Raw genomic sequence first — 24,738 nt, 5'->3', positions numbered from 1 at the left:
AACTACACTTTTGTTAAATTATAAATTACTGGAGAGAATATTAACTGTTTTCAGATTACACCCAACAAGGGACTATCTCCTGTCATATCCTTTCACCTGCAACATCCTTATCCCTGGAACTTTCTCCTGCAACTAGAAGCGTTGTTAGTTTCACTTATCTAGGATATAGTCTTGGTTGATGTCAAGTCGTAAGCACGAATTATTATTCTTGTGTTTTGATTTTTTATTTGAAGATGCCCCCCGCTAGTATGTCTACGGATTTACAACGCTAAAGTCAGGAGTTCGATTCCCCTCGGTGGGCTCAGCAGATGGCCCGATGTGGCTTTGCTATAAAAAAAACGCAAACACACACATTATTTGAGGATTCTTTGGTTGATTCGACTGTTCCTACAGGTTGTCTTTTCACCATGATCTTAACAAAGTGGATTAGATTAAGTCAACTGTTCCTACAGATTGTCGTTTCACCATGATGTTAACAAAGTGGATTAGGTTGAGTCAACTGTTCCTACAGGTTGTCGTTTCACCACGATGTTAACAAAGTGGATTAGGTTGAGTCGACTGTTCCTACAGGTTGTCGTTTCACCACGATGTTAACAAAGTGGATTAGATTGAGTCAACTGTTCCTACAGGTTGTCGTTTCACCACGAAGTTAACAAAGTGGATTAGGTTGAGTCGACTGTTCCTACAGGTTGTCGTTTCATCACGATGTTAACAAAGTGGATTAGGTTGAGTCGACTGTTCCTACAGGTTGTCTTTTCATCATGATATTAACAAAGTGGATTACAATCCGCAATTTTTAGCTTATTACGCCTACTTTTAGGAACTTTCAAAACCATATTGTTAGATATCTTTGTTACAATATGACATGTTGGCGTATTTTAAACATTGACAATACGTTTTTCACCTCTTTGGTTTCGACACTGTATCATTTACTTGTCATTATTAATACTGTCACTTTCCTTCTTATTGCCACTTGTTAATTGCAGCTGGTAGGCCTTGTGAAAACTATCTCAGTATTGTGTAATGTAATCTCAATATGACGACAAAAATGTCTCAATAGCATCCTAAATTTAAGAGCTCAGAAATAAGGGATCTTCGTTTCGTTCCCACTTCTTTTATGTCTCACCTACTTATATAACATCTAAGTTCAACACGATGTAGTTTTGTAAATACATGTTAAGGATTTATTTAGATTCCTACATGGTGAAGTAAAACGGACTCAAAATCCTATAGATACAATGTAATTTTATTCTACAATTAAAGGTATTAACTGTTATACTAGCTATATTGGCTAATAAGTTTTCAGCGAGTTTCCCTAATCATTTCTGATTCAAAGTTCTGTCATTGGTCACAATGAAGTACCTAGATGCAATTCGTGTCTTAATGCAAACTTAGTGACAAACTTTGATGCTATTGTACGAGATAGCTAGTTTGGCAGATTGTACTCTCTCTGCCACTTTTAAATAGCTCAAGATTACTTGGTTCTATTTATGTTCATACTTTGATCGTGGCATTGAACTTGTGGCATTAAATATTCCTCGTATGTCTGTGGACTTACAACGCTAAAATCCGGATTTCGAAAATCGTGCCGGGCAGAGCATAGAGAGCCCATGGTATAACTTTGTGCTTAATTACAAACAAATATCGTAGAATTTTCACAATATTGTATTTTTATATATCTTGTGTCTCTACTATTGTTTCTCCACTGACTAATAATGAGTAACTCAGTAGAATATCTCTCCAGTAAGTCTCTATAGGAGTGTCCAATATTGTATGAACTGCAAATATTTATTGTGCTCTCTAGAAGTTTCCAAATTTGCATGCAAATAAAAGATATTGTCCGTCAAGATCATTTTCGTGGTACATATTAAGTTAACTTAAAATCATTAAAAGTTGGTTATTTTTTCTTTCCTTTCCTGGCCAGCTAAAACTTATTGATGGCTCACAATAAACATTTAATCTCTTTGAACATAAACTCATAAATTATTTAAGATGACCAATAGGTCTCTATAATAATTAGTGCTACCACTTCAGCTTTTGCTGGCTTTATTATAAATACTTTTCCCATTAACGATTTATTTGTATTGAATTTCAATTTTATTACTATTTAGTGTTTTTTTACGTATTTTATACAGTATGTTTGTTTTTAGTTTTTAGAGTACAAACGTATTGGGTTATCCACCGTAGAATTAATTACCACTGTCCCACAGGAAAACTTATTCAGTCAGCAGAATATTAAATACGTTTATTGTAACACAACTCATCCTAAATGACTCATTAATAAAAGCTGCATGTTTAAGTAGTTGTTCTAAGTGTTGTTTTCTTTGCTATACTTGTTTATTTATGTCTATCTATCCCTACTTCCACGTCTAAAAATCTAATAGGACTAGAAATGACACCAAATGCAAATTCGATCTCTGATAGAGAAATAGTTGCATTCTTCTGCCATAACGTATACACTGTTTGTTCATGAAGAATGTATTTGATTCATACTTCGTTTTAGTAACATACTGGATCATGCCAAAGGACTTCTTTGGGAGTAAGAAGACGTCTACATTATCTTTGGAGTGTTGTTGAACCTCAAACGTCACTTGTATGAGATAAACTTTTTTCTTTTATTTAATTCATTACTTGCCCGAATAACTGTTTAAATATTAATATAGTAATATTTCTTTAATAAGTCAGTTCCCTGTAACTATTCATTACCAACGTTTAAAAAATTTACATGTTCTGCTGCACACAGAATTTATTATGGATAGTTGACCATCAGTTTTACTTTGTTTGACTCATAAGTCAAAATCTGTAGCTTTCAATCTGTCTCTAAGTTTGGACCTGTAAACAATATTTCATACGTAGAGATGCACTTATCATCTTATGACATGGTTTCTCTTACATTATTCCGTTAACATTTAGTTCTATTAACTACTAAACCTCTTACATAAAATAAGATAGCTCCATATTAAGTTCAACAAAGTTTTATTTTGTGACGAGGGTGCACGAGCATTACGTCCTTGTGTGTTTCCATTAGCAGTTAATTATATTAAGTAATATACGTTTTACGTGAAATAGGGTTGTTACATGTGACGCTCAACAAATATATATTCTATTACTAAGCTGCGCTAGTGCCGATCCTTCCATGATTCTATTAACATTTAAGCAACATTCAATAACATACCTCATATATAAAAAATAAATTAGTTGTAATCACGTTAACTGAATTTGTGCCTCATGTTCAGCAAATGTTGTTTTCTGACTCAGTTTTACTAGAATCAGCGATATTGTTCTTTTGATCTAGTATTCGAACAGAACTTCAAGAGTGGTCATTTTGTGTCCCTAACTATTAGCCTGTTTCCAGTTTTATAACAATGACAGACTATAGTTATCTTTTCTTTTTTTTTTTACTTAGATGACATCCTTTGAACTAAATATTTATTTTAAATCTCTAACAAAGAACCTCATTTGTAACACTTGTCTATGAAGTTTGTATTGAACATTGGATCGACTGTATTAATCCATTTATATAATTTATGGCTTCTTAAGGGACAGCTAGCGAATTAACTTCAGCTTTTCTGATGATTCTTGCATTCTGATCATGTGTTTGTAAGCAAAGTAGACGAATTTGAGGTTCTTTGTATGAGGTCGCAGACATGTGAGATATAGTCACATATGTTTATGCGACACCTTTAGGTGGAGGTTAGATTCTTTCTAAGAATTAAAAGAAACAAACAAACTGAAAAATCGTAAGGTAGTATGCCTCATCTCTGGTAAGAAACTAGTTTTCTAAAAATGTAGATTTAACTAGAACTTTAAGTCTAAAATGATGCAAAAATTCCTTGCATTGACAGCTCGTTAACAACTAATTTGGATTTATTCTGACAAACATTCGTTTGTATCATTGGAAAAAAAAACGTTTTAAACCTTTACATAGTATTAATTTTCATAATATGACAACCAGTTGTTGAGATATTACAATATTCTCGATTGGTATTGCGTTACTTTTCTCTTCAAAACGTTTCTAGCTCAGCATTAAGACAAAAACTTATCAATCAAACTTCTAAACGTAATTGCAATGAATAATCAATAAATATTTGTAACCCAGAACATTCTTTATAAAGTTTGCTACAAGAATATATTTGCAAATCTGCTGTTATATCTCAATCATAAAAAAACTTTATTAAACGTTAAATCAAATGACATATTTCAGACTCCTTTGCATTCTTTGAAAACAATATTTTATTCGTGTACATGAAATAGTCCAGTACAATGCTAAAGGTTATGGTAAAATTTTCCTTAGTTATATTTATAGCTTCTGATAATCAAGTCGTACACGTTCTGATTGTACCACCCTTTGCAGTAATCGCAAGCGTTTTAAACTGAAGAAAAAAAAGATTCAACATTGATTGAAAAGGCTTCAAATGGTATGACTTTTTTAATGACATTTCTGTTGGATTGTTGAAATATGATTTCTCGAGAAGAAGTTGATGTCTAGTAGGTACAGTTCTCATTAACCATGACATTCTACGAAACTTTCTATTTTTTTGCACAGGAAATCATTAAATATATTATTGTGTATTCTTTACATTGATCTTTTGTTCGTAGAAGTCGTTTAATGTGTTGCATTAAAGGACGTTCCTATGAATCCGTTTCTTGTCGCGATAATCACTGAAAGTATTATATACAAAATTAATTTTAAATTATAATTGATTTCTAAACTTTGTTATTATGTTACAAAGTTATCCATCAATTGGATTACCATCCATGGTAATCCATCAATGGTTAAGTGAAGCTTTAAAATCTATATTTCACAAAATCCTCAGAAATCCGTTAATGATGTATTATGGTATGTTTTTACTACTTGTAGTGTGAATATTACATTTTCGGCATGGCATAGTCAGGTGATTAAGGCACTCGACTCGTAATCCGAAGATCGAGGGTTCGAATCTCTGTCACACCAAAACATGCTCACCCTTTCAGTCAGGGAGGGCTTTATAATGTAACGGTCAATCCTACTATTCGTTGGTAAAAGAGTAGCCTAAGAGCTAGCGGTGGGTGGAGATGATTAACTGCCTTCCCTCTAGTCTTATATTGCAAACTTAGGAACGGCTAGCGCAGATAGCCCCCCGTGTAGCTTTGCGCGAAATTAAAAAAAAAACAACAATCAAACAATGTTACATTTTACTGTATTCAATATACATTACATTCTAGGTTATGAATTCTTAATGCTATTTCATTATGTATTATTCATTGTTTTTAATGGTGTCGTTAATAAGTGAATATTGCATTTCACTGACAGGTATTAACTGCACATTATATTAAAGGCTATTAATTTGTGAATAGCAGAAGTAATCGGTCAACACAAATATTTTAGCACGTAAATTTTAAATTATTTGTGACACAGAAGGTAGTTTAAGTTTATATTTCGTAAAACGTTTATATTAATTTGCTAGTTGTAAAGAAAGTTGAAGGAAATGGATTTGAAACTAAAGTTTACGACTTTTCAAAACCAGCAGTTTGAATAACAATAGTTATTTTAGTTGATATCAACACCTGTGACATATACCCCGCTAGTACAGCGGTAAGTCTACGGATTTACAACACTAAAATCAGCGCTTCGATTCACCTCGTTGGACTCAAGAGATAGCCCCATGGTTTAGCTGTGAGAAAAACACACCAAAACAGCTATAAGCAATTTCCTTTACGATAAAACTTTATATTTTATGTGGTTATAAAAATACAGGGGTTCTAAATGCTTTATATTTTATCAATTTTTAGAAGCATAATCAACTCCTTCCGGTGACTCAGCGATAAGTGTGAAAGTATTAAAAATTGGGTTTACATACTCGCAGTGTGCAGATCACAAATAGCCCATTACAAACCTTTGTTCTAATAAATAACAAACTATAGGAACACAGTATTGGTCCAGATAAATAAGAGGGAAATTCGTTTTCAAACAGTTATTTCGTTTAATTTGTGGTTTGCTTTCCCCTTTTAGAGTACTTTTCTTCATGGAGTATAATTTCATACCAGATATAGTTCCAGAATAACCTGTCTCAGTTTCATCTATATAATTTAATACATCATTTTACGCAAGTGTCAGATAATAATTATTTACAGGATAAATCACGAAATGATTTCATAAGGTAAGTAGAGCAAATAACTAATACTCCATAAACACTAGATGTGAAGGTTTTACAAACAAATATATACAGTGCAAAGCTTGGAATGATTTCATAAAGTGAAATACTCTAATACTGCACAAACACCACTAGATGTACAAGTTTTATAAACAAGTATAAACAGGTTAAAGTATGAAAGGATTTCATAAAGTTGAGTGTATAACTTTAATACTCTATATACATTAAAAGTAAAGGATTTATAATTCACTTTTGGCACCTATGAAGCAAAATAAATTCTTAATTGTAGCAAGGACATAAAAGATGAATTCTCTTGGTTTTCTTTAGATGATTTGATATTTGTTTTCACTGTGGTAACTTATTCTTTTCTCATAATATGGCTTGTTAGATACTTACGTCACAAAGGTTCTTACATTTTCTACAAGTTTTTTTTTATTTAAATTAGAATTACCATGTAGCTGGTAATTTTATTAAAAAAAAACATTTAATTCTAACCTTTCTAAAATGGTTTTATTTTTCCTCACAGGTTCTAAAGATATCACAAAATGTTACATGTTTTGATTTAATGGTCGAATCATTGTTTAATAGTTATTAGTTTCTGTCTAGATGTCTACTTTATTTCCATTATGTTAAAATCAAAATAATCACATAAAAATTCTGTTCTCTTCGTGATAATCAACTTCACAATCCTAAACTCCTTTCCAAAATTACAATTTTTTATTTTTATTTCATCATTGGAAAATACTAATAGAAATGCACATTAAGATTATTAAAGGCCTTTAATAGCTATGTTTCCTCGTGTGTGTATTAACCTTTAAAAAAGACATCGAGGAAGAAGAAAAAGTAAACTAAACACTATATCAGAATAAGAGGAGTAAAACAAGTTGAAGTTTGTGAAGTAATCTAGAGAATGCTGTAACTGTATATTTAACTCCAGTGTGTGACACTTCACGTGGCCCGGCATGGCCAAGCGTGTTAAGGTATGCGACTCGTAATCTGAGGGTCGCGGGTTCGCATCCCCGTCGCGCCAAACATGCTCGCCCGTGGGGGCGTTATAATGTGACGGTCAATCCCACTATTCATTGGTAAAAGAGAAACCCAAGACGTGGCGGTAGGTGGTGATGACTAGAAGGCCCTCTAGTCTTACACTGTTAAATTAGGGACGGCTAGCACAGATAGCCCTCGACTAGCTTTGTGCGAAATTCAAAAAACAAACAAAACAAAGACACTTCACATCACACAATATTTCTCCAAGAAAGAGGAGTTATAAAAGCTAAAATGCATTTTTCTAGATCAAATAGTTAAATCACTGCCTGCCCATTGCGATTTCAGAGACGGAGTGAAAGGGTACTGTAAAACCTTATAAGTGTAGTGAGTGTTGGTACAATACGCCTAAAGTAAAGACTTAGTGTGGGATCACATAGCCTAGAACTACGTGAAATAAAATGCATTATGGAAGGAAAATTATAGATTCAATTTTTAAAAATGAATCGTTTCTGAATTAAATTATTTACTGCTATATCACCAACGTTTTTAATAAAAAAAACCTCTTTAATCAACATATCTAAATCAACAAATATTTTCCCAGTTTTAATATCCACACATTTCATTTTCTACTTTCAGAACATAGACTACAAACAATATTAAGCTATACATTTATTCCTAAGCAATACGACATAAACACCATTGTTGTAAAGTACCTTTACCAAAACGCACTAGCTTTTCAATATACACATTAAAAGTTGTTAATCAAACTGTTTTTTTTACCAATAATTATTCGAAGAATACGTCACGAATTCATTTCATAAATGATCGTAATTTTTATTGGTTCATAAAACAATTTACCAACGTTTGACCTGTCGACTGCTCTTTTCTCTCTATTTGTTGGTCATACGTAATTTTGCAATATATATTTTTTCCAGTTAGCCATGAAGAGTGAATAAGAGTATAGAATAAAGTGGATGGTGGTAGTTCTTGCTTTGTTATTTTTGACATGTTATACCCTAAAAAACAGACTTATTGTCGGCATAAGTTTTAGTAGAGCTTTAGTTTTAATGGGCTACTTGCTCTTGCCTGTCGTTAGAGCGGAGCGGCTTTTCGGCTTCTATACATCGGTCTAAAAAAGGCCTCAGTGAGGAAACCGAAATGTTCACTAGAAACTGACAGGAACAAAGCATGTAGCTAAAACATATGCCTTATTTACATTATGTAAAATACTTTTGAAACAGAAATTTTAAATGTTTCAAAAGTTCTATATGTTATGCAAACACTGACTTGTTTTTAAATTAGTTAAGTTCTCTTAATATATTTATTAAGTAAAACTAAATGAAAAATGTGATAAACGGTAAGCACTTCTTGTTTACCTTTCCCATAACGTTACGTGATCCAGATTTATTGTAATTTTTTTTAAACCAGTTACAACTTAGCATTGGTAAAAATTTATGAAAATAGAACAGAAAACTTTATGTAAAAAGAAATGTGTCTGCGTTTCTTCCCACATCCATCATAATAAATGTAAATCTTAGTACATAGATAATTAACATTCACGTATTTAATGGGTTTAAACATGACCTACTGTAACAAAAAATGACTTTAAAATTTGTTTCAAACACAGTTTCAACATTGTAAAGATATTAGCAGAATCTTAAAAAATTGACTTTGCATTAAAGTTCTTGAAATTGAAATACTCTAATATTAGTTAGTTAAAATTAAAATACTTGAGGTTTGTAAAAAAATCGAATGAGTAGTGAATAATAAAGAAGTTTCTTAGTATATTCCTTTTAAAACAAAACTCTCTTCGTCATGTCTCGAATAACTAGTTGTTTACATGCATCATCTTAAGAGTTCTTCTGTTGGCGAGTGAATAACGCTTTCTCTACTGCACGTTGAAATGTAATAAAGGGAAAATGATAATAAATAGTCATATTATTCTTGGTAATGTGATGATGGTGAATTCGCATATCTCGGCGTATGTTTTGTTTTGCTTTTCAGAGTAAAAAACAACATATTTTCAAACAAATTTTGCCACCCATGATTCCGTGAAGCCAGATTGAAATAAAAAAGATCCAAGTCGTATATACCACGTTTAAGATCATGGAGAGTACGTTAGAAATATTATTTCGAGTTTTACAATGTACTGGTATTTTTTATTAATGGAAGGCACGTATAATAAATAGCGCCTAATCAGAGTAACACTGCCTGTATAAAAACTAATCCAGTAAGTCATAGTCAGTTTAATATACCAGTTTAACTACGAGTATGTGGTGTCGTATAAGTAGAATATGTTGTTAGGATGTGTTGATTCATTTGTCAAATAACGAAGGAACTTTAAAATGTACAGATGATAGGAGTATTTAAAAAACGTTGTAATGCAATGATTTAATTATTACTCTATTGTTGAAGAAAATGTAGACAAAGTAAACAATTTTAGCAGGGTTTACTTCACTGTTAAAGTTTATGCAAACACCTCAGTGTTTAGTCCATTGTTAAAGAATCTGTAGACAGAACACAGTTATCAGTTTAATCTGTTGTTGAAGATTCTTTACAGAGAGCATACACAGTTTTATCAAAGTATTTTCATGTATCAGTAACGGATATTATTTTAAGAGAAACTTTCTAAATTTAAGAAAATTGTTTTTTTTTGTCTTTTCACAGTCGCAACATTAAAGAAATTGATATGTTGAATATTAATAAAATTATTTAACACATAATTGTCTCATACAGAGTTTATAGTAATATCTTGATTTATAAAATTAGTCCAAAATAATTTTGGTATTACTGATTTTTACGAATTACGACAATAAAATCTGTTTGATTTTTACATAATGTTTTAATTTTGTTAACTAAAGAACACTTTATAATTTATTTATAAAACTCTAGCTTTTGCTTTGAACTGTTATGTGTATTGTTTTCACGAGAAGAGGAAATTATTGTTAACACTAGTTATAATGATACCTGTATACGTAGAATAACTAATTTTGTGCTCATTCTTTTAAAACTGACTTTCTTTACGTAGTTAACGTGTTTAAGCACAGTGTATTTAACTCCGTCTCAACTTTCAAAACTTAATTAAAATTTACATACCGTGAAATTAAAAACAAATATACTAACTAAACGCACCACGCTTATATCATATCATTCCTTCTTTCTTTATTTTTTCACCTCTGATGTAAAACTCCGACCTTAGGGAAAATGTGTGAATGTTACTTAGCAAATGCAGTGAATATATCTTGAACCTGCCCCTTCCTAAGCTAAAGTAAATAAATGGTTAGTTTAAGAAACATATCAAATACTCGAGAGCGAGAACAAGATTTGTAATTACAATGTATTTTTGTACTGGAGAAGCAATTCAGAATTTCAGAGAATGATAAACACCGAGCTGTGGAAAGTATTTATACTATGTAACACACAACTGTGGAAAATATTCATACTATGTAACACCAAACTGTGGAAAGAATTTATACTATGTTACACCGAACTGTCCAGAATATGTGTACTATGTGCAAGGTATGTATACTATGTAACACACAACTGTGCAAGGTATGTATACTATGTAACACCGAACTCTGCAGAGTATATATACTATGTAACACCGAACTGTGCAGAGTATGTATACTATGTAACACCGAACTGTGCAGAGTATGTGAACTATGTAACACCGAACTGTGCAAGGTATGTATACTATGTAACACCGACCTATGGAAAGTATGTATGCTATGTAACATACAACTGTACAAGGTATGTATAGTATGTAACACCAAACTGTGCAGAGTACGTATACTATGTAACACCGAACTGTGCAGAGTATGTGTACTATGTAACACACAACTGTGCAAGGTATGTATACTATGTTATACCGAACTGTGCAGTGTATGTGTACTATGTAACACCGAACTTTGCAGAGTATGTATACTATGTAACACCGATTAGTGCAGAGTATGTATACTATGTAACACCGAACAGTGCAGAGTATGTATACTATGTAACACCGAACTATGTAGAGTATGTATACCACGTAACACCGAATTACGTATAGTAGCCCGTCATGCAAGACAAGATGCCACGTAATTAAATAAAATAGTACCAAAATAATGAGATACATTTAACACTCGGAAAAACCAGAAGCAACACATTTGGCCAATCTACCGTAAAAGTGAAGAAATCCTAAACAGCCCTTTTCAAAACGCCCTGACGGTTAGTTGGTTCAAGCTAGTTCTAACAGAATGATAGCCCGGACAAAGGAATAACACAACACAAGTTATAATATTCCGGATTCTTCAAAACTGCAGTATGTTCTTCCCATGATAGCAAATTAGTATGAAATAGTAAAATAACTAGCAATTATAACAAAAAATAAATAATTAGATTACTTTCAGGCTAGTAACTAAGAAAACAATTAATTTCCCATCGCGTGAACCTGACAATAAATACTTAGATACTTCTTGTATAGAACTTAGAATGATGAACTGTAAGTAAAGTGAAACGGACAACCCGTCTCACTTTTCTCCATAAATACAAGCTCTACAACTTAAAGTTCAAGTTAAATTACCCACTAGAAAATCAGTTTGTCAGAGGCTTATTCAGAAACTTAAATGTTGTCCGTCAGAACGATTTATTTGGTGCAGTAAAATAACCTTTTAGAACATTTCAGTGACAAAAGTGTAGTTTATAGATACAATAAAGCTACAGTGGGAAAGTTTCGTGGTGGGTCTCTGTATTGTGATCACCCTGCCGTAGACAGACGCTTGTGAGAAAACGTGGGCTTTGTCTATCTTTTAAATATTCTCTAAACATCGTGAAGGGTCAAGCTGAATTAAACTAGTGCAGACAGTGAAATCATTTGGCTTACGTTCATACTGTAAAACTTTCCCGTGATTTAAAATTTCATCTTAAGCGCCATAAAAACGTGAATGATATTCTTTCTGGATATAGAAAAGATATATATATCCTGTTCTCCAGAGCTCTTTGGTCAGATAAATAGTCTGATAGTTTTATTATTTCGTTTTAACGTTTTAAAGCGGCTAAAAAGTAGTTCATTTGTCACTTATTTAACGACTCGTGGAACTCGTGAGTTTATTTTAAGTTCGGTAAAACATGATTCTCAACAGACAAACTAATAATATAAGGGATACGTCTCAGTTAATGCACAGTTTAGCATTTTGTGCGTGTGTATTTACACTATTATTTATTTATTATTAAGTAAAACAATTGTTATTCATCTTCAAGTGTACGTTTTTCGAATATCTTAACATACCATACTTATTTCAAGTATAATCAATTCTTGAAGAATAATTCCTCCTGGATAATCCGACTTATCATCTCAAATGTTAAGTATTTATCATTTAGATTACATGAGAACATTATATAACTGATTTGTATAACAATGAAATAATGAATGACTAACATTATTTTATAACTGATATTATCCTTTTATAGTTATATATTACAAATTCTGATTGTCCGTTAATAGTTCTGTCCAGTTATAACAGCGTTTATACACGTTCAAACACCTAGTTACGAAATGTGTCGTCCTTACTTTAACGTGTACAAGTAGACTGAACGTACCACGCTGATGCTTTGTAGAACAAGCCATTATTATGGCTATGCAGTATTTAATGTAATTTCTAAAGACACGTCTTTTATGATAATTAGAGATTAAAGTAACGAGTGAGCTACCCAACAACAGTGGTACTCTTGAGAATTGTTCCAAAACAAGTAATGGAAGGATAACAGTAGATCCTTCGCTAATTCACGTTGTAATGTATTTGTTTGTTTGTTTCTCCACAAACTCTTTCCAAAGTTTAAATCTAGCAGGATCAAATTTGGTAGACGAGTCCGAAATGTTTCATCTATATTGTGTATACCCGTATTAATGCATGATGGGGATCTAGGAGTAGGTTTTCAGGGTCACTGAGCCCGAATATGTCATATGATTTTGTGTTCATGTAACCTCAAGATCCCAGAGGTGCGACATGTTTGAAGCTGTGTTCACACACTCTTTCACACGCTAGTAGGGCCAAACATGGTCATGTCCTAAAACACCATGTACAGTGTCCTAAAAGGATTCATTTTAGGATATGAAACTCTTCTTTAGTGTAGTAATACAAGTAAACAGAGATAATGGAGGTGCATGATCGACACATTTATGCCTCTGTGAATTATGAGAAGGATTCGAACAACTTTTCAGAGTGGGATTTTTTATTTTAGTGTTATTAATGCTCGCTATGCTTATTCTAAGCTCTTTATTCCAAGATAGATTTGAGTGCAGTTCGTTAATTAGAATACATTATAGACTGGTAATATGATATGTTTATCTCATATTAAACATTATATACTATCACTTGCGTACAGATAACGAAAATGATTTGGTGTGTTGAATAGTGCACAAACATATGTTAGGTATAATTAAAATTGACTCTCATTATTTGTCAAAAAAGAGCTTGAAAAACTTTATCAACATCAATGAAGAAAAAATTTCCATTAGAATCTATACCTTTAGAAATATACCTGTTAATTATGAACTAGAAATTTCAAGCAAGCACTTCAAATTTTTTCGCACTGATTTAATTGCTAATTAGATACATGGATTCACATGTCAACTAATCTTATTATATTGCATATAGAACGTGTAGCATGGTTTAAATTCCATCTTCCACAACTGTAATATACATTGCTTCCACCGTTTTATTAAGTTACTAATATCGTAAGTTCTGTATTGAACAAAATAACTCACCTTTTAAACACAATACACAGGTATAGTATAAACATATACTGGGTCTTGTGAGATCTACTATTCAATCAAATGATTCACATTTCTTCCAAGCGAAACAAAACATATTTTAAAACAGTCGTATGTCCAGCATGACCGGGTGGGTTAAAGTGTTTGACTCGTAATTCGAGGGCCGCGGGTTCGAATCCCTGTCGCACCAAACATGCTCGCCCTTTCAGCCGTGAGGGCTTTATAAAGTGACGGTCAATCTAACTATTCGTTGGTAAAAGAGTAGCCCAAGAGTTGGAGGTGGGTGGTGATGACTAGTTGCCGTCCCTAATTAATAGTTTAAGACTAGAGGGAAGGCAGCTAGTCATCACCACCCACCTTCAACTCTTGGGCTACTCTTTTACCAACGAATAGTTAGATTGACCGTCACTTTATAACGCCCCCACGGTCTCAAAATGTTCATGTTTGATGTTGAACATGAGCAGGTTAAAAGACTTTTTTAAAAATAAGTTTACTTGATTTTTGTCATAACTTTGTGGGCTTGGGAAGATTCTGTAAAGCTTTGCCATGTTAGTAGTATCTGTTCCCCATGTGGAAAATGATAAAATAATTATTTCCTTATTCATTCCACGTGAATCTATAGACTTGAAATTTTTGTAACGTACTGCCTCGTATGTGAGAAATTTCATTCTGGAGGGGAGGAGGTATTGTCTTTTGTCACATTGAACGCACTTTTGTTCCCCATGATCTCACAATAACTGTGTGCTGAGAAAACTATGAAACGCAGTCCATCATGAGCGACTTTATAACCTTCTGGCTTAACCTCATAGCCTCTAATAATCCTCTCAAGAATATTCTTAGTCAGCTGGTCCAATCTGTAGTTCTTAATAACTTAGTCACAATTATTATAAACTCCTTGGTGAATGACTTTTCTGTGACCATGAATGTGACCACAATAGTTTATAAATAATAAATTTCTTTTTGTAGCTGTCTGTTTCTTTCAACTTTCCATATTACACATAATGCAGCAGCATCCTAATAAAATAATTCTCCCTGATGTAAACACACTGAGCTAAAGGTAGCCTGTTGAACATTAGTATAAAGAGATCTGCTGTTTGAGATTAATATTCTGCCATTGTTTTTTCTGCATATTCATACATCTAATTCATGGTCTGATTTTTGAAGTTTTCTCTGGATATGAATAACCACGTTTGAGACTAAAATAAACAATATGAAGATACATTCTACAGAGCTTCGGTATACAAATTCCATAATGGAAGGATAATAATTTATTCCATATTATAGGCCAACCTTGAAGTTCTGCATGAGTGTTTGTAATTTTTAAGTTAAGGATCTGCGAAATCTTGTACATGTGTTTGGTTTATTATAACTGCTTCAGACTTCGTACAGTCACCCAATACTAATGCTTTCTCAAATACCTTCTTCTTAACAATCTTATTACGCGTGTGGACCTTCATTTTAGTATATTTGTCATTTGGACATACTTTTGTAGCTGTTTCAAAACCTTTTAACGCTAGCTTGAATATACCTAGGTACATGTTGTAGTTCTTGTAAAGCTTAAGTGTTTTCGAAACATCATTTAGAGCAGAACTAAAATATTCACTCTTAAAGTATACAAAGCTTTGATTTCCATAGTAGTTTGCAACATTTGGGCTAGGTTCTATACTCTGCGTGTAGAAATGTACTTTGTAAATCTCGTTTCTTTTAAATGTTCACTTGCTTTTTTTTCCCCTTTATCTGATTAACCTTTTCTTTTGCATTATTAGGAGAGCTTAGTGTATATTTTCATTGCATTTTATTTAATATTTTTTTATGTTTACCTCATTGTCAACAGTTGGCACTGAAACAAGTTCAGTTTACCTCATCATTGGCAGCCACACTTCTGAGACGTATAGTTAAAGTATTTGTATAAGTGTTTAAAGCAAATCGCAAATTTACACGACAGTTAAATATGACATACTAATAAAATTATGTACATTTGATCTCTTTGCTTGGTATTTTGCGCTTAATTAAAAAAAAAACTGCTCTTTCTAACTCAAATATTTATAAGGACGTAACCATACTTTTATTACAAGATAATCAATATAATTATTGGTCTGCAAAGGTAGTTTAAAAACTATATGATCTTTTACTGTTTAACACATATATTATAGTTTATGTATGTATAAAATACAGAGATTGTGTTACCTGTTAGGTGTTATACAAAATATAAGTGATATATGACTAGGTCATAAAAAAACCGAAGAAAGAGAAAACCAAAATCAACGTTTGGTCAAAACACAAGAAATCACTATCTTTAAAATGATTATATCTTAAAAACTACTCGCTATGGAAGAAGTGAACTTACCCAGAAGTATACTGAGAAACGCAAGTAATATTTATCAGAATTTAAACACAGTACAAGGTGTTTCAAAGAAGGGTGTTCTGTACGTTTTCCATCATTTTCAATCAGTGTGCAAACTTATCTGTGAGTGCGGCTGCTGCACACGCCATCTGTTCAAGATGGTGATCAACGATCCTCACAGTTATTTCTATGGGATAAAACCTCACAGTCAAACATCTGCTGGTGCGTTGCTCTGATTGCATAGACGGGCAGCAACTGTACGATACTGTACAGTGACACAGATTTCACTTAAATCGCCAACATCACGTTTTTAAAAGTGAAAAACAAACAAAAGAAATAACAACAACGCCAGTCTGTGACTAATGGGATTTGAGTATGCAGTAAAATATGTTTTTGAATTACCCTACATCATAAATAATAATATTTAGGTGTAATATGTTTAGGTGTAATATGTTTTAAAGACTCTTATACCAAATGTTCCTGAGTAAAACATCATTTTCAGGATGTGAAAGTTCCTTCTTCGAGAAAAGTAGTTTTACGATAAGTGTATTAGTTTTCTTCATAACCACCTTGTAGCTTTGAACAGAGAATAATAATTAAAAATTAATGGCCTTGCTTTAATTTACAACTAACCACAAATAATTAACTGGATTTCTGAGGCAGCGTCTTTTTTGTTTCTAAATTCAGTTGTTTATCACATTATATGAAATACTTTTAGCGTACAAAAACAATAATTTTATTTGTAATTTAATTTATAAAAATGTTGTAATTAGTGTACAGTAAAAAATTCTTTGTTGATATTATCATATTTATAGTGAATAATTTTCTAAAACTCACAGTAACTCCTTAAAATTGAAACCTCATGCTGTTAAATTTCATCTATGATCTTTTTTATGACGACAAAGAATAATTTTTCGTTTGATCTAAACGAAAATGATTTACACCGAAAGGGTTATATTCGGACTTCGTACGACAACGCCACTACAGATGTAACGTGAAAAACTCAGACAAATATGAATCAACATACTGGACTACTTTTAATTTTTGTTGAGATTAGTCTTCTGTTTATTAGACATTGTCATTAAAAATCGTATCAAAAAAGGGTTAAGTGTAACATTCTAGCTTCTTATCATTAGAATACTTCTGTTGGTCGTTTATTTGAAGGTTTTGAGAACATGTGAAAATTCTTTTCCTTTTTGATGGTTAACTGACACACATCCACATCTTTTATGGTTTCTTTTAATCATAAGTACACATCTTCTCCATCGTCTTCTAAGACACTCTGCCCGTTTTAAAATAGTATATAATGAAGATAGGAAGATGCCTGCTTATCTATGTGAACACACTACAACATAATGTATACAGAACATACACACCAAACTTACACTATGTCCTAGCACATACATATACAGTATGACATAATGTATATAAAACGTACACACTATATCCCAGTGTACATAGAACATGCACACGATGGTCTAATGTATACAGAATGTACACACAATGTCCTAATGTATTCAGAGCATACAAACTGCGTCCTAGTGTATAATCTACAGACCATGTCCTAGTATATATACAGATGTACAAACTGTGTCCCAGCGTATGCAGACCGTACATCGTATGTTCTAGTGTATCTAGAATGCGTACACTATACCGTAGTGCATACAGAACACACACACTACAACCTAGTGTATACAGAATGTCCATACTATTTCCAAGTGTATATAGAACGTAAACACATTACCACAGAGTATATAGAACGTACACATTATGTTCTAGTGCATACATATATATATATATATATATATAACGTATTACTATGTTATGGCGTATACAGAACGTACACACTATGTCTTAGTGTAATACGTATTACAGGTTATCTGAAACAAGGTTATATTAATACTTTTTAGGCTTTTACCGAAAGCTATGTGCATATAATGCACATCACTTATGTATAACAAATAGGGTTACACGACATGAACTCTTTTCTTAGGCACAATTTGACTTTAGATCCAGTGAGACGATGTTTGGAAACCTAATATAAAAAAGAAGAAAATTGCTTACAATATCAAGAAAAACGTGTTTACAATATCAAGAAAAACGTGCTTACAATATCAAGAAAAAAAGAGTGTCAAATTAACAATGTTGCAGTAAGATAAAAAATACCCTCTTTTGTTTACTTATTATTTTACTGTATTATTATTGGAGATGCTTTCGTTTTTACTGTCAAATGAGTCCTCTTCTGAAGAAATTTTCTAAAAATAGTTACCTTAGGCAAAAGTTAATATGAACAAAATGAAACTAAATGTTTCGCTTAAGCAGAAACCGAGTCCAATTTCACGTTGAAGTTTAAATATTAATGTATTAGGTGTCGTGTGCAGAAGAGTTGTTTTTATTTTTAAAAAGTAATATATATTTACAAAAGTTTTTTATGAAAACGAACTTCTTGGATCGTGTGGGAATTTAAATATTTTCACAAAAATCAACTAAAAAAAAACTTGGAAAGTTAAGCGTATCTTCTATATAAAACTTTTGCCACAATTCTTAAACACTGAGTGTTACAAAAAAGCATAACATTTGTATAAAAATTTTATTGGTATTTTATTAAAGCAGTTGAAACAATTGTATAAACTGTATCCAAGGAAAATAACTATTTAACATCATATAAACACGTCATCTAGATTATATTTCATAATTTGGGAATTCCACTATCTACAGACATATCAGTTATAATTACATTTGATGTTAAGCAAATCCTATTAACTATTAACACGTCACTTAGCTTTCGTAACACACGAATCCCGCTATCTATGGACACGCCAGTTATAATTAGCTTTAATAAACACACAATTCCCGCTATCTATAGACACGTAACTTATATTAGATGTGACAACACACGAATCCCGCTATCTATAGACACGTAAGTTATATTAGATTTGACAACACACGAATCCCACTATCTACAGACACATTAATTATATTCGATTTAATAACACACGAATCCTATTTATATAGATATAACAGTCACGTTAGATTTGATAATACACGAATTCCACTATTCTTAAGTCATACTAAATTTGATAAATTACGAATTCCAGATCACTAAAACATGGATTAGTTGATTTTAAACATCCTAGTGATATAGCTACCATTTTTCACACCGTCACATGCCAATTGAGCTGTAAATTAGCCAAACCTGGTTATAATTACTATAGCAACTATTCAACTACATAATAACGTCATGAAATAAAGTTTGAAGTCAGGTGCCACTTAAGCAACGTTATTTGTTATTTTTTGAATTTTGCGCAAAGCTACTCAAGGGCTATCTGCGCTAGCCGTCCCTAATTTAATATTGTAAGACTAGAGAGAAGGCAGCTTGTCATCACTAACCACCGCCAACTCTTGGGCTACTCTTTTACCAACGAATAGTTGGATTGACCGTCACATTATAACGTCCCTACGGCTGATAGGGCGAGCATGTTTGGTGCGACAGGGATTCGAACCTGCGACCCTCGGATTACGAGTCGAACGCCTTAGCCCACCTAGCCATGCCGGGGCCGCCGCTTATGCAAAACAGTTCATTCAGATATGTAAAGTACCCATAAATTCAACACCATAATTTGGAACACCTCACCTTATCAATAAAATGAAACAAGTTCTCAAACTAGCTTTATTATCTAAAGTAATAGGAATTAATAAATACCTGGCCTCCATTATCAGACCTCCGTATTACGGTCTTCAGTAATGGCTAATTCTGTTACTTCTCCGGGAACCATTCCCCTGATGAAAGGCGATGACGGTCGCACTTTTACCCTTAATTCGTTTTCTTGCGAGCGACCGTGGACAGTACACGTAGCTATCTGTAGAGCGCAACTGTCAAGAGATGGTCGCTTTCGTTCCTCGAGTGAAGGAAGGGTTGACGAATAGATGAAGTTTATCTGTAAAAATTACTAAATACTGAAGTGACTGAATTAAATACGGTATTAATATTTGACGTCTTATGGGTTTTTTAAGAAGAGAGTGAATCAACAAATGAATAGCAAATTGTTTTGAATACGAATTTGAGCATGTTGTATACGGTGTAGCAAAAGTGGTGACATTGTTATTCATTACAGATCACAATATTGATGTTAAATACAACATTTTACATGAAATATTACAATACTGTCGTTAAAAATGTAAAGGAAATCTTACACGTCTTAACAGTTACATCCAACTGATATTCCAAATAATATTGATTAATCAATAAAGACACATTCCTCCTCCTAAACACAGATAAAATGATGCAACCATTTTATATTGTATAAGTTTACCTGACCAGAACCACGTGAATCGTTCAAGGATATGCAACGTAGTTGAGTTGTATCTTTTGGAATACAAGATTTTTTTACAGTGTCTGAGAAAATACAACTGTCTCCTTCTAGGGCACACCGCATTTCTGAAAATAACAATTCAACCTGAGAAAAATCTCGTTGAATTAAACGAAAGTATGATAACACCTAAATAACTCTAGACATTACAGAATATAAACAAATTATAAGTACGCTGTAACACACAATGTGACTGACTGGTGCGTTTTTGTTTTAGCTTTCACACATTTAAGATATAAGTGTAAACAACTGAACAAACCCCATCTAAATGTAGATAATGTTTGAATCTTATACAACGAAGGTCATACAATAACTTCATTGTATTTTATTTAATGCTTAAGAGCTACATCATCTACATTTTATAGAAATATCGCTTGTTTACAGAAAGTAAAGCCAGAAAATGGTTTTGAAAGATTCGATAAATTTTTGTACACAGAAATACCTCAAACCAACATCACTATTGTTTTATTGCATTCGTAAAAAGTAATAAAAGCCATGAAATAGAATCTATAAAATAAAAAAACACCTTCTGAAGTGCGATCATATGAAGTTCAGCTGCAACTACTAAAAGAACACATATGGTATAGCATGATTCCGAAACCTACCGACAGGCAAATAATTCAACAATAAAGAGGTATAGAAAATGGGAAAAAAACATTATTGGTGTTATGTGGAATGAGGTGTATGTGGCCTTATCCTGCGACAATAATTCAAGATTATGTCCTATGAAACATTTGATAGTATGTATGTTTGCGGTTTTCAGTTTATCCGCATAGCGTCCATTCGTAATTGTATCTGTACTACGCAGCCGCATTTTCTGACATCAGCTGGGAGGATGGAGTTTGTTTGGAAACCGATTGACATACAATATGGCAACATTTGGGGCACTTTAATATGGTTTTACTGTATAGAGAGGATTACCAAACTCCTGTACTAAATATTGTGCCATTATTTCGATAATTAGGAAGCATTTCAGATACAATTCGTAAGTAATTTCATACCAAGGGGCTTTTTTATAATAACTTTTAATATTTTGGACTTCCCAAAATGATAACGACCTACTTTTTCCAAGTACTAGCCTTTCTTCTCACACCTTCTTTTGTATAACAATCTTTGTAACGATTTAATTTCGGTTTTATAGAGCAAAACTCCACATGCTTAAAAATGTTATTATTAACAAGAAATTTTCATAAATTAGGCTTAAAACATTTAACTTATCACTGAATTCACTTTTGCTAGTGGTATTATATAATGTTATATGTTATGTTAAATGATCTTAACGACAATGTCCCAGGGAAGGCCCACAATTTCTCATTTCGTACTAATAATAATTATTTCGCTACACCTTTCTGTTTCTGCAGTTATTGTCTGTCAATGTAGTTGAAATAGTCCTGTGTAAATAAACCGCGTATCATTATAATGCAACTCAAAACATGATTCAGTTTCAAAGATTAAATTTTGAACACACTGTTACATCTAAATAGTTTTTCATTTCACTCAAGTAAAGTATATTTATAATCGTTTATGCGATATATTTTATGATTAAAATATCTTTTTTATTCAAAAAACAGTTTGTACGTATCGTATAGTAAATGATTACTTAAAACATTAATAAACTATTAAATGGAAACTTCATTTCGTCCATTTTGAGTTCAAGATTAATTCTTCGACTTTCCATTGAAGTGAAACTCATTCCAAAGTAAATTCTTCTTTTCCTTAAGTTCTGGTTTGCTTGTATCGAAACTGACAAATTACGAGTTTAATATAAACATTCCTAGCCTGATAACATACCTTGAATAAGATCCGGGCATCTTTCGTCTTCTAACATTGAAGGGGGGGTATAACACTCTCCAATGTTTTTTAAAGTTATACTCTCTTCCCTGAAGATATATAAATGTCATACATTATAACTTCACGATTTATAGAATATAATAGGCAAAAGCTACGTTACTAGACGTAAGCCATTAAGTAAACAAACAAGTAAAGAATGGTTATATAAGACTTTATCACTACAACTGGAATATTTAGTACTAGAAAATTTAAAAGGAACATTATAATACATTAGGATGCCTACAAGTTGTACTTTATTTTAATATGAAATATTAATTTTTTATTTCAAAATGATATAACCGTGCTCATTGTTTGACAGATTTGATGTAGCTTATCGTAAATTATTAAATGGATCTATATCGTAACTGAAAATTTTATAAACTACATATATTTTATTTCAATTGACGTTAAAGCATCGTGTTTTTTATTTGTTTGGTTTTGTTTTTTGGCTTTCTTTGTTTTCTGGAATAGAAAAAGGCTCAGTAATGAGTTAGGTTACAAAGAAATTTCAACATTCTGTGTCAGTCGACAATGTAAAATCGCCCTTAAATTTGATCGAGATAATTAGAATGTGGTTATTTGAGGCCTAGATGATGTTTAAAAAAACATATTGGAAATATTTAGCATTTTAAGCTGTATGACATTATTAAGAGTTACTTGTTTGTAGCAGTTATATATCAACTAAGAAAACAATATATTTTCATAAACCTCATATTGGTAAGTTTGTTTTTGCCCTGACGGAGATGTTGACGATTAAAATGTAGTCAGATTTCTGCAGTCTGTGTGGTAGGTATAGCAAGCAGCGACTATAATAATTATAATGATATAATAATTACCAACATTGCCTAAAAAGGCAAGAATAATACATTTCTTAATTAATAACTATTAAAATTTCATAATAACAGACAAATATGACGATGTATTATTTCATAATTCGTTGGCCTGGAAATTTGAATATCATTTTTTGAAACAATTCAACTACTGGTCTCCCACTTCATAATATATCATTCTGATGCTTTCCTTTAAACACGTAAATTAATAGAAAAGTAATAATATATAAATATAAAAGATGAGTTCCCGTATATCTTATATGACATAAGCTCCTTATAATAAACCTTATAGCAGCACATTCAAAAACGAATTTCAGTGGTCCAAAACAGCTAAGCCTATATTTTCTGCAGTGTATGTAGGACAAATATTCTTATGTGAAACTTGTTCAGAAACCATGTGACAAAAAACGAGAAACAAACATTTAAATATTCTTGCATCAAGAGCTTTGAACGCAAAATTTAAATATAATTCGATAATTTTACTAAAAAATTAAATAATATTTAACTAAAACAAGTGAACGAATTTAATAACTTATTAATGACGTTGTTTTTACATTTAATTCAAAATCGCAAAAAAAAGTTTTAAAATAATCTCATCATCAGTAGCTTCATTTAATAATGTCGCCGTAGTTTAATGAATAAAATATATTTACTTACGAAAGCGTTTCGACCTGAACACTTACTTACGTATTTACAATGATAATTGACATTTTTGAGGGATAATACATTTTCAGCCTTATAAGAAGTAGCGTTTCGAGCGCATTTTATTAAATTGTGAATAATCTCGTATTGACTCTTATTAACGTTAATGCAATTCTGATTAACATCACTTTAACAAAAACAGCTACGACAGCTGCAGACTAAAATAAGAAAAGTATATATGAATATGTAAAAAATATGCTGCGTTTTTTTAATAAATTAATGTTTATTACTTGTGGGAATTGAAGTTAAAAATTAATTTAATTTTGGAGAAATAATGTTTACCTTTCTTTTTTGTTATATTTGTCTATTTTGCAAGTGAAGAAAGTATTTAATGCAAAATGTCTAAACCTCTCAACTGCTTCACGTGGGACACAATTAAGTAAACTTTTTATCGAAGACATTTGGTGCTACGGGAAGCAAATGACAACTTCTTTGTTTTTGAAAGATGATGAACTATCACCAAGTTCAAAGCGGAATACATTTATTTTGTTTTTTTATATTGCGAAGTTTTCATCTCGGAATACGACACATCATAAGTAACACAAGTTCGACTAATGTATTCATGAATTCACCACAGAACTATGAGATATAAACGAATACAGACAAATGAAACTTATATTCCATGTTTGTGACGATAGTTTATGGGAAAAAAAATCTAAACTTAAATTAAGCCTCACTTTGAAAAAATATATATAAACTTTCATTAAAATGTACTTAGTATAATAATTTGAAAGTTGTAGTTAAAAAAACTATTCGATCTAGGGTGGATTGTAAATGTCTGGTTCTACAT

At 32.0% G+C, this 24,738-nt stretch overlaps 1 protein-coding gene across 3 annotated transcripts in view; it reads right to left on the bottom strand.

The window, feature by feature from the left end:
• Positions 1-16,064: 16,064 nt before the first annotated feature.
• Positions 16,065-24,738, bottom strand: part of LOC143235859 (protein turtle-like) — a 119,300-nt gene continuing 110,626 nt past the window's right edge. For 2 of the 3 annotated variants that reach the window (XM_076474102.1, XM_076474103.1), the window contains exons 11-14: positions 22,378-22,466; positions 20,530-20,654; positions 19,920-20,154; positions 16,065-18,251 (exon numbers count right to left, since the gene is read on the bottom strand). In XM_076474102.1, coding sequence (XP_076330217.1) covers positions 19,933-20,154; positions 20,530-20,654; positions 22,378-22,466 — 436 coding nt within the window. In that variant the 3' untranslated portion in view covers positions 16,065-18,251; positions 19,920-19,932. Of the gene's footprint in view, positions 18,252-19,919; positions 20,155-20,529; positions 20,655-22,377; positions 22,467-24,738 lie in introns of those variants that run through there. The other variant, XR_013019403.1, reaches the window with a different exon arrangement.

This window comes from Tachypleus tridentatus, chromosome 12, assembly GCF_004210375.1.
Source record: "Tachypleus tridentatus isolate NWPU-2018 chromosome 12, ASM421037v1, whole genome shotgun sequence".
Classification (NCBI taxonomy): Eukaryota; Metazoa; Arthropoda; class Merostomata; order Xiphosura; family Limulidae; genus Tachypleus; species Tachypleus tridentatus.
This window is presented reverse-complemented; position numbering and strand designations above follow the sequence as displayed.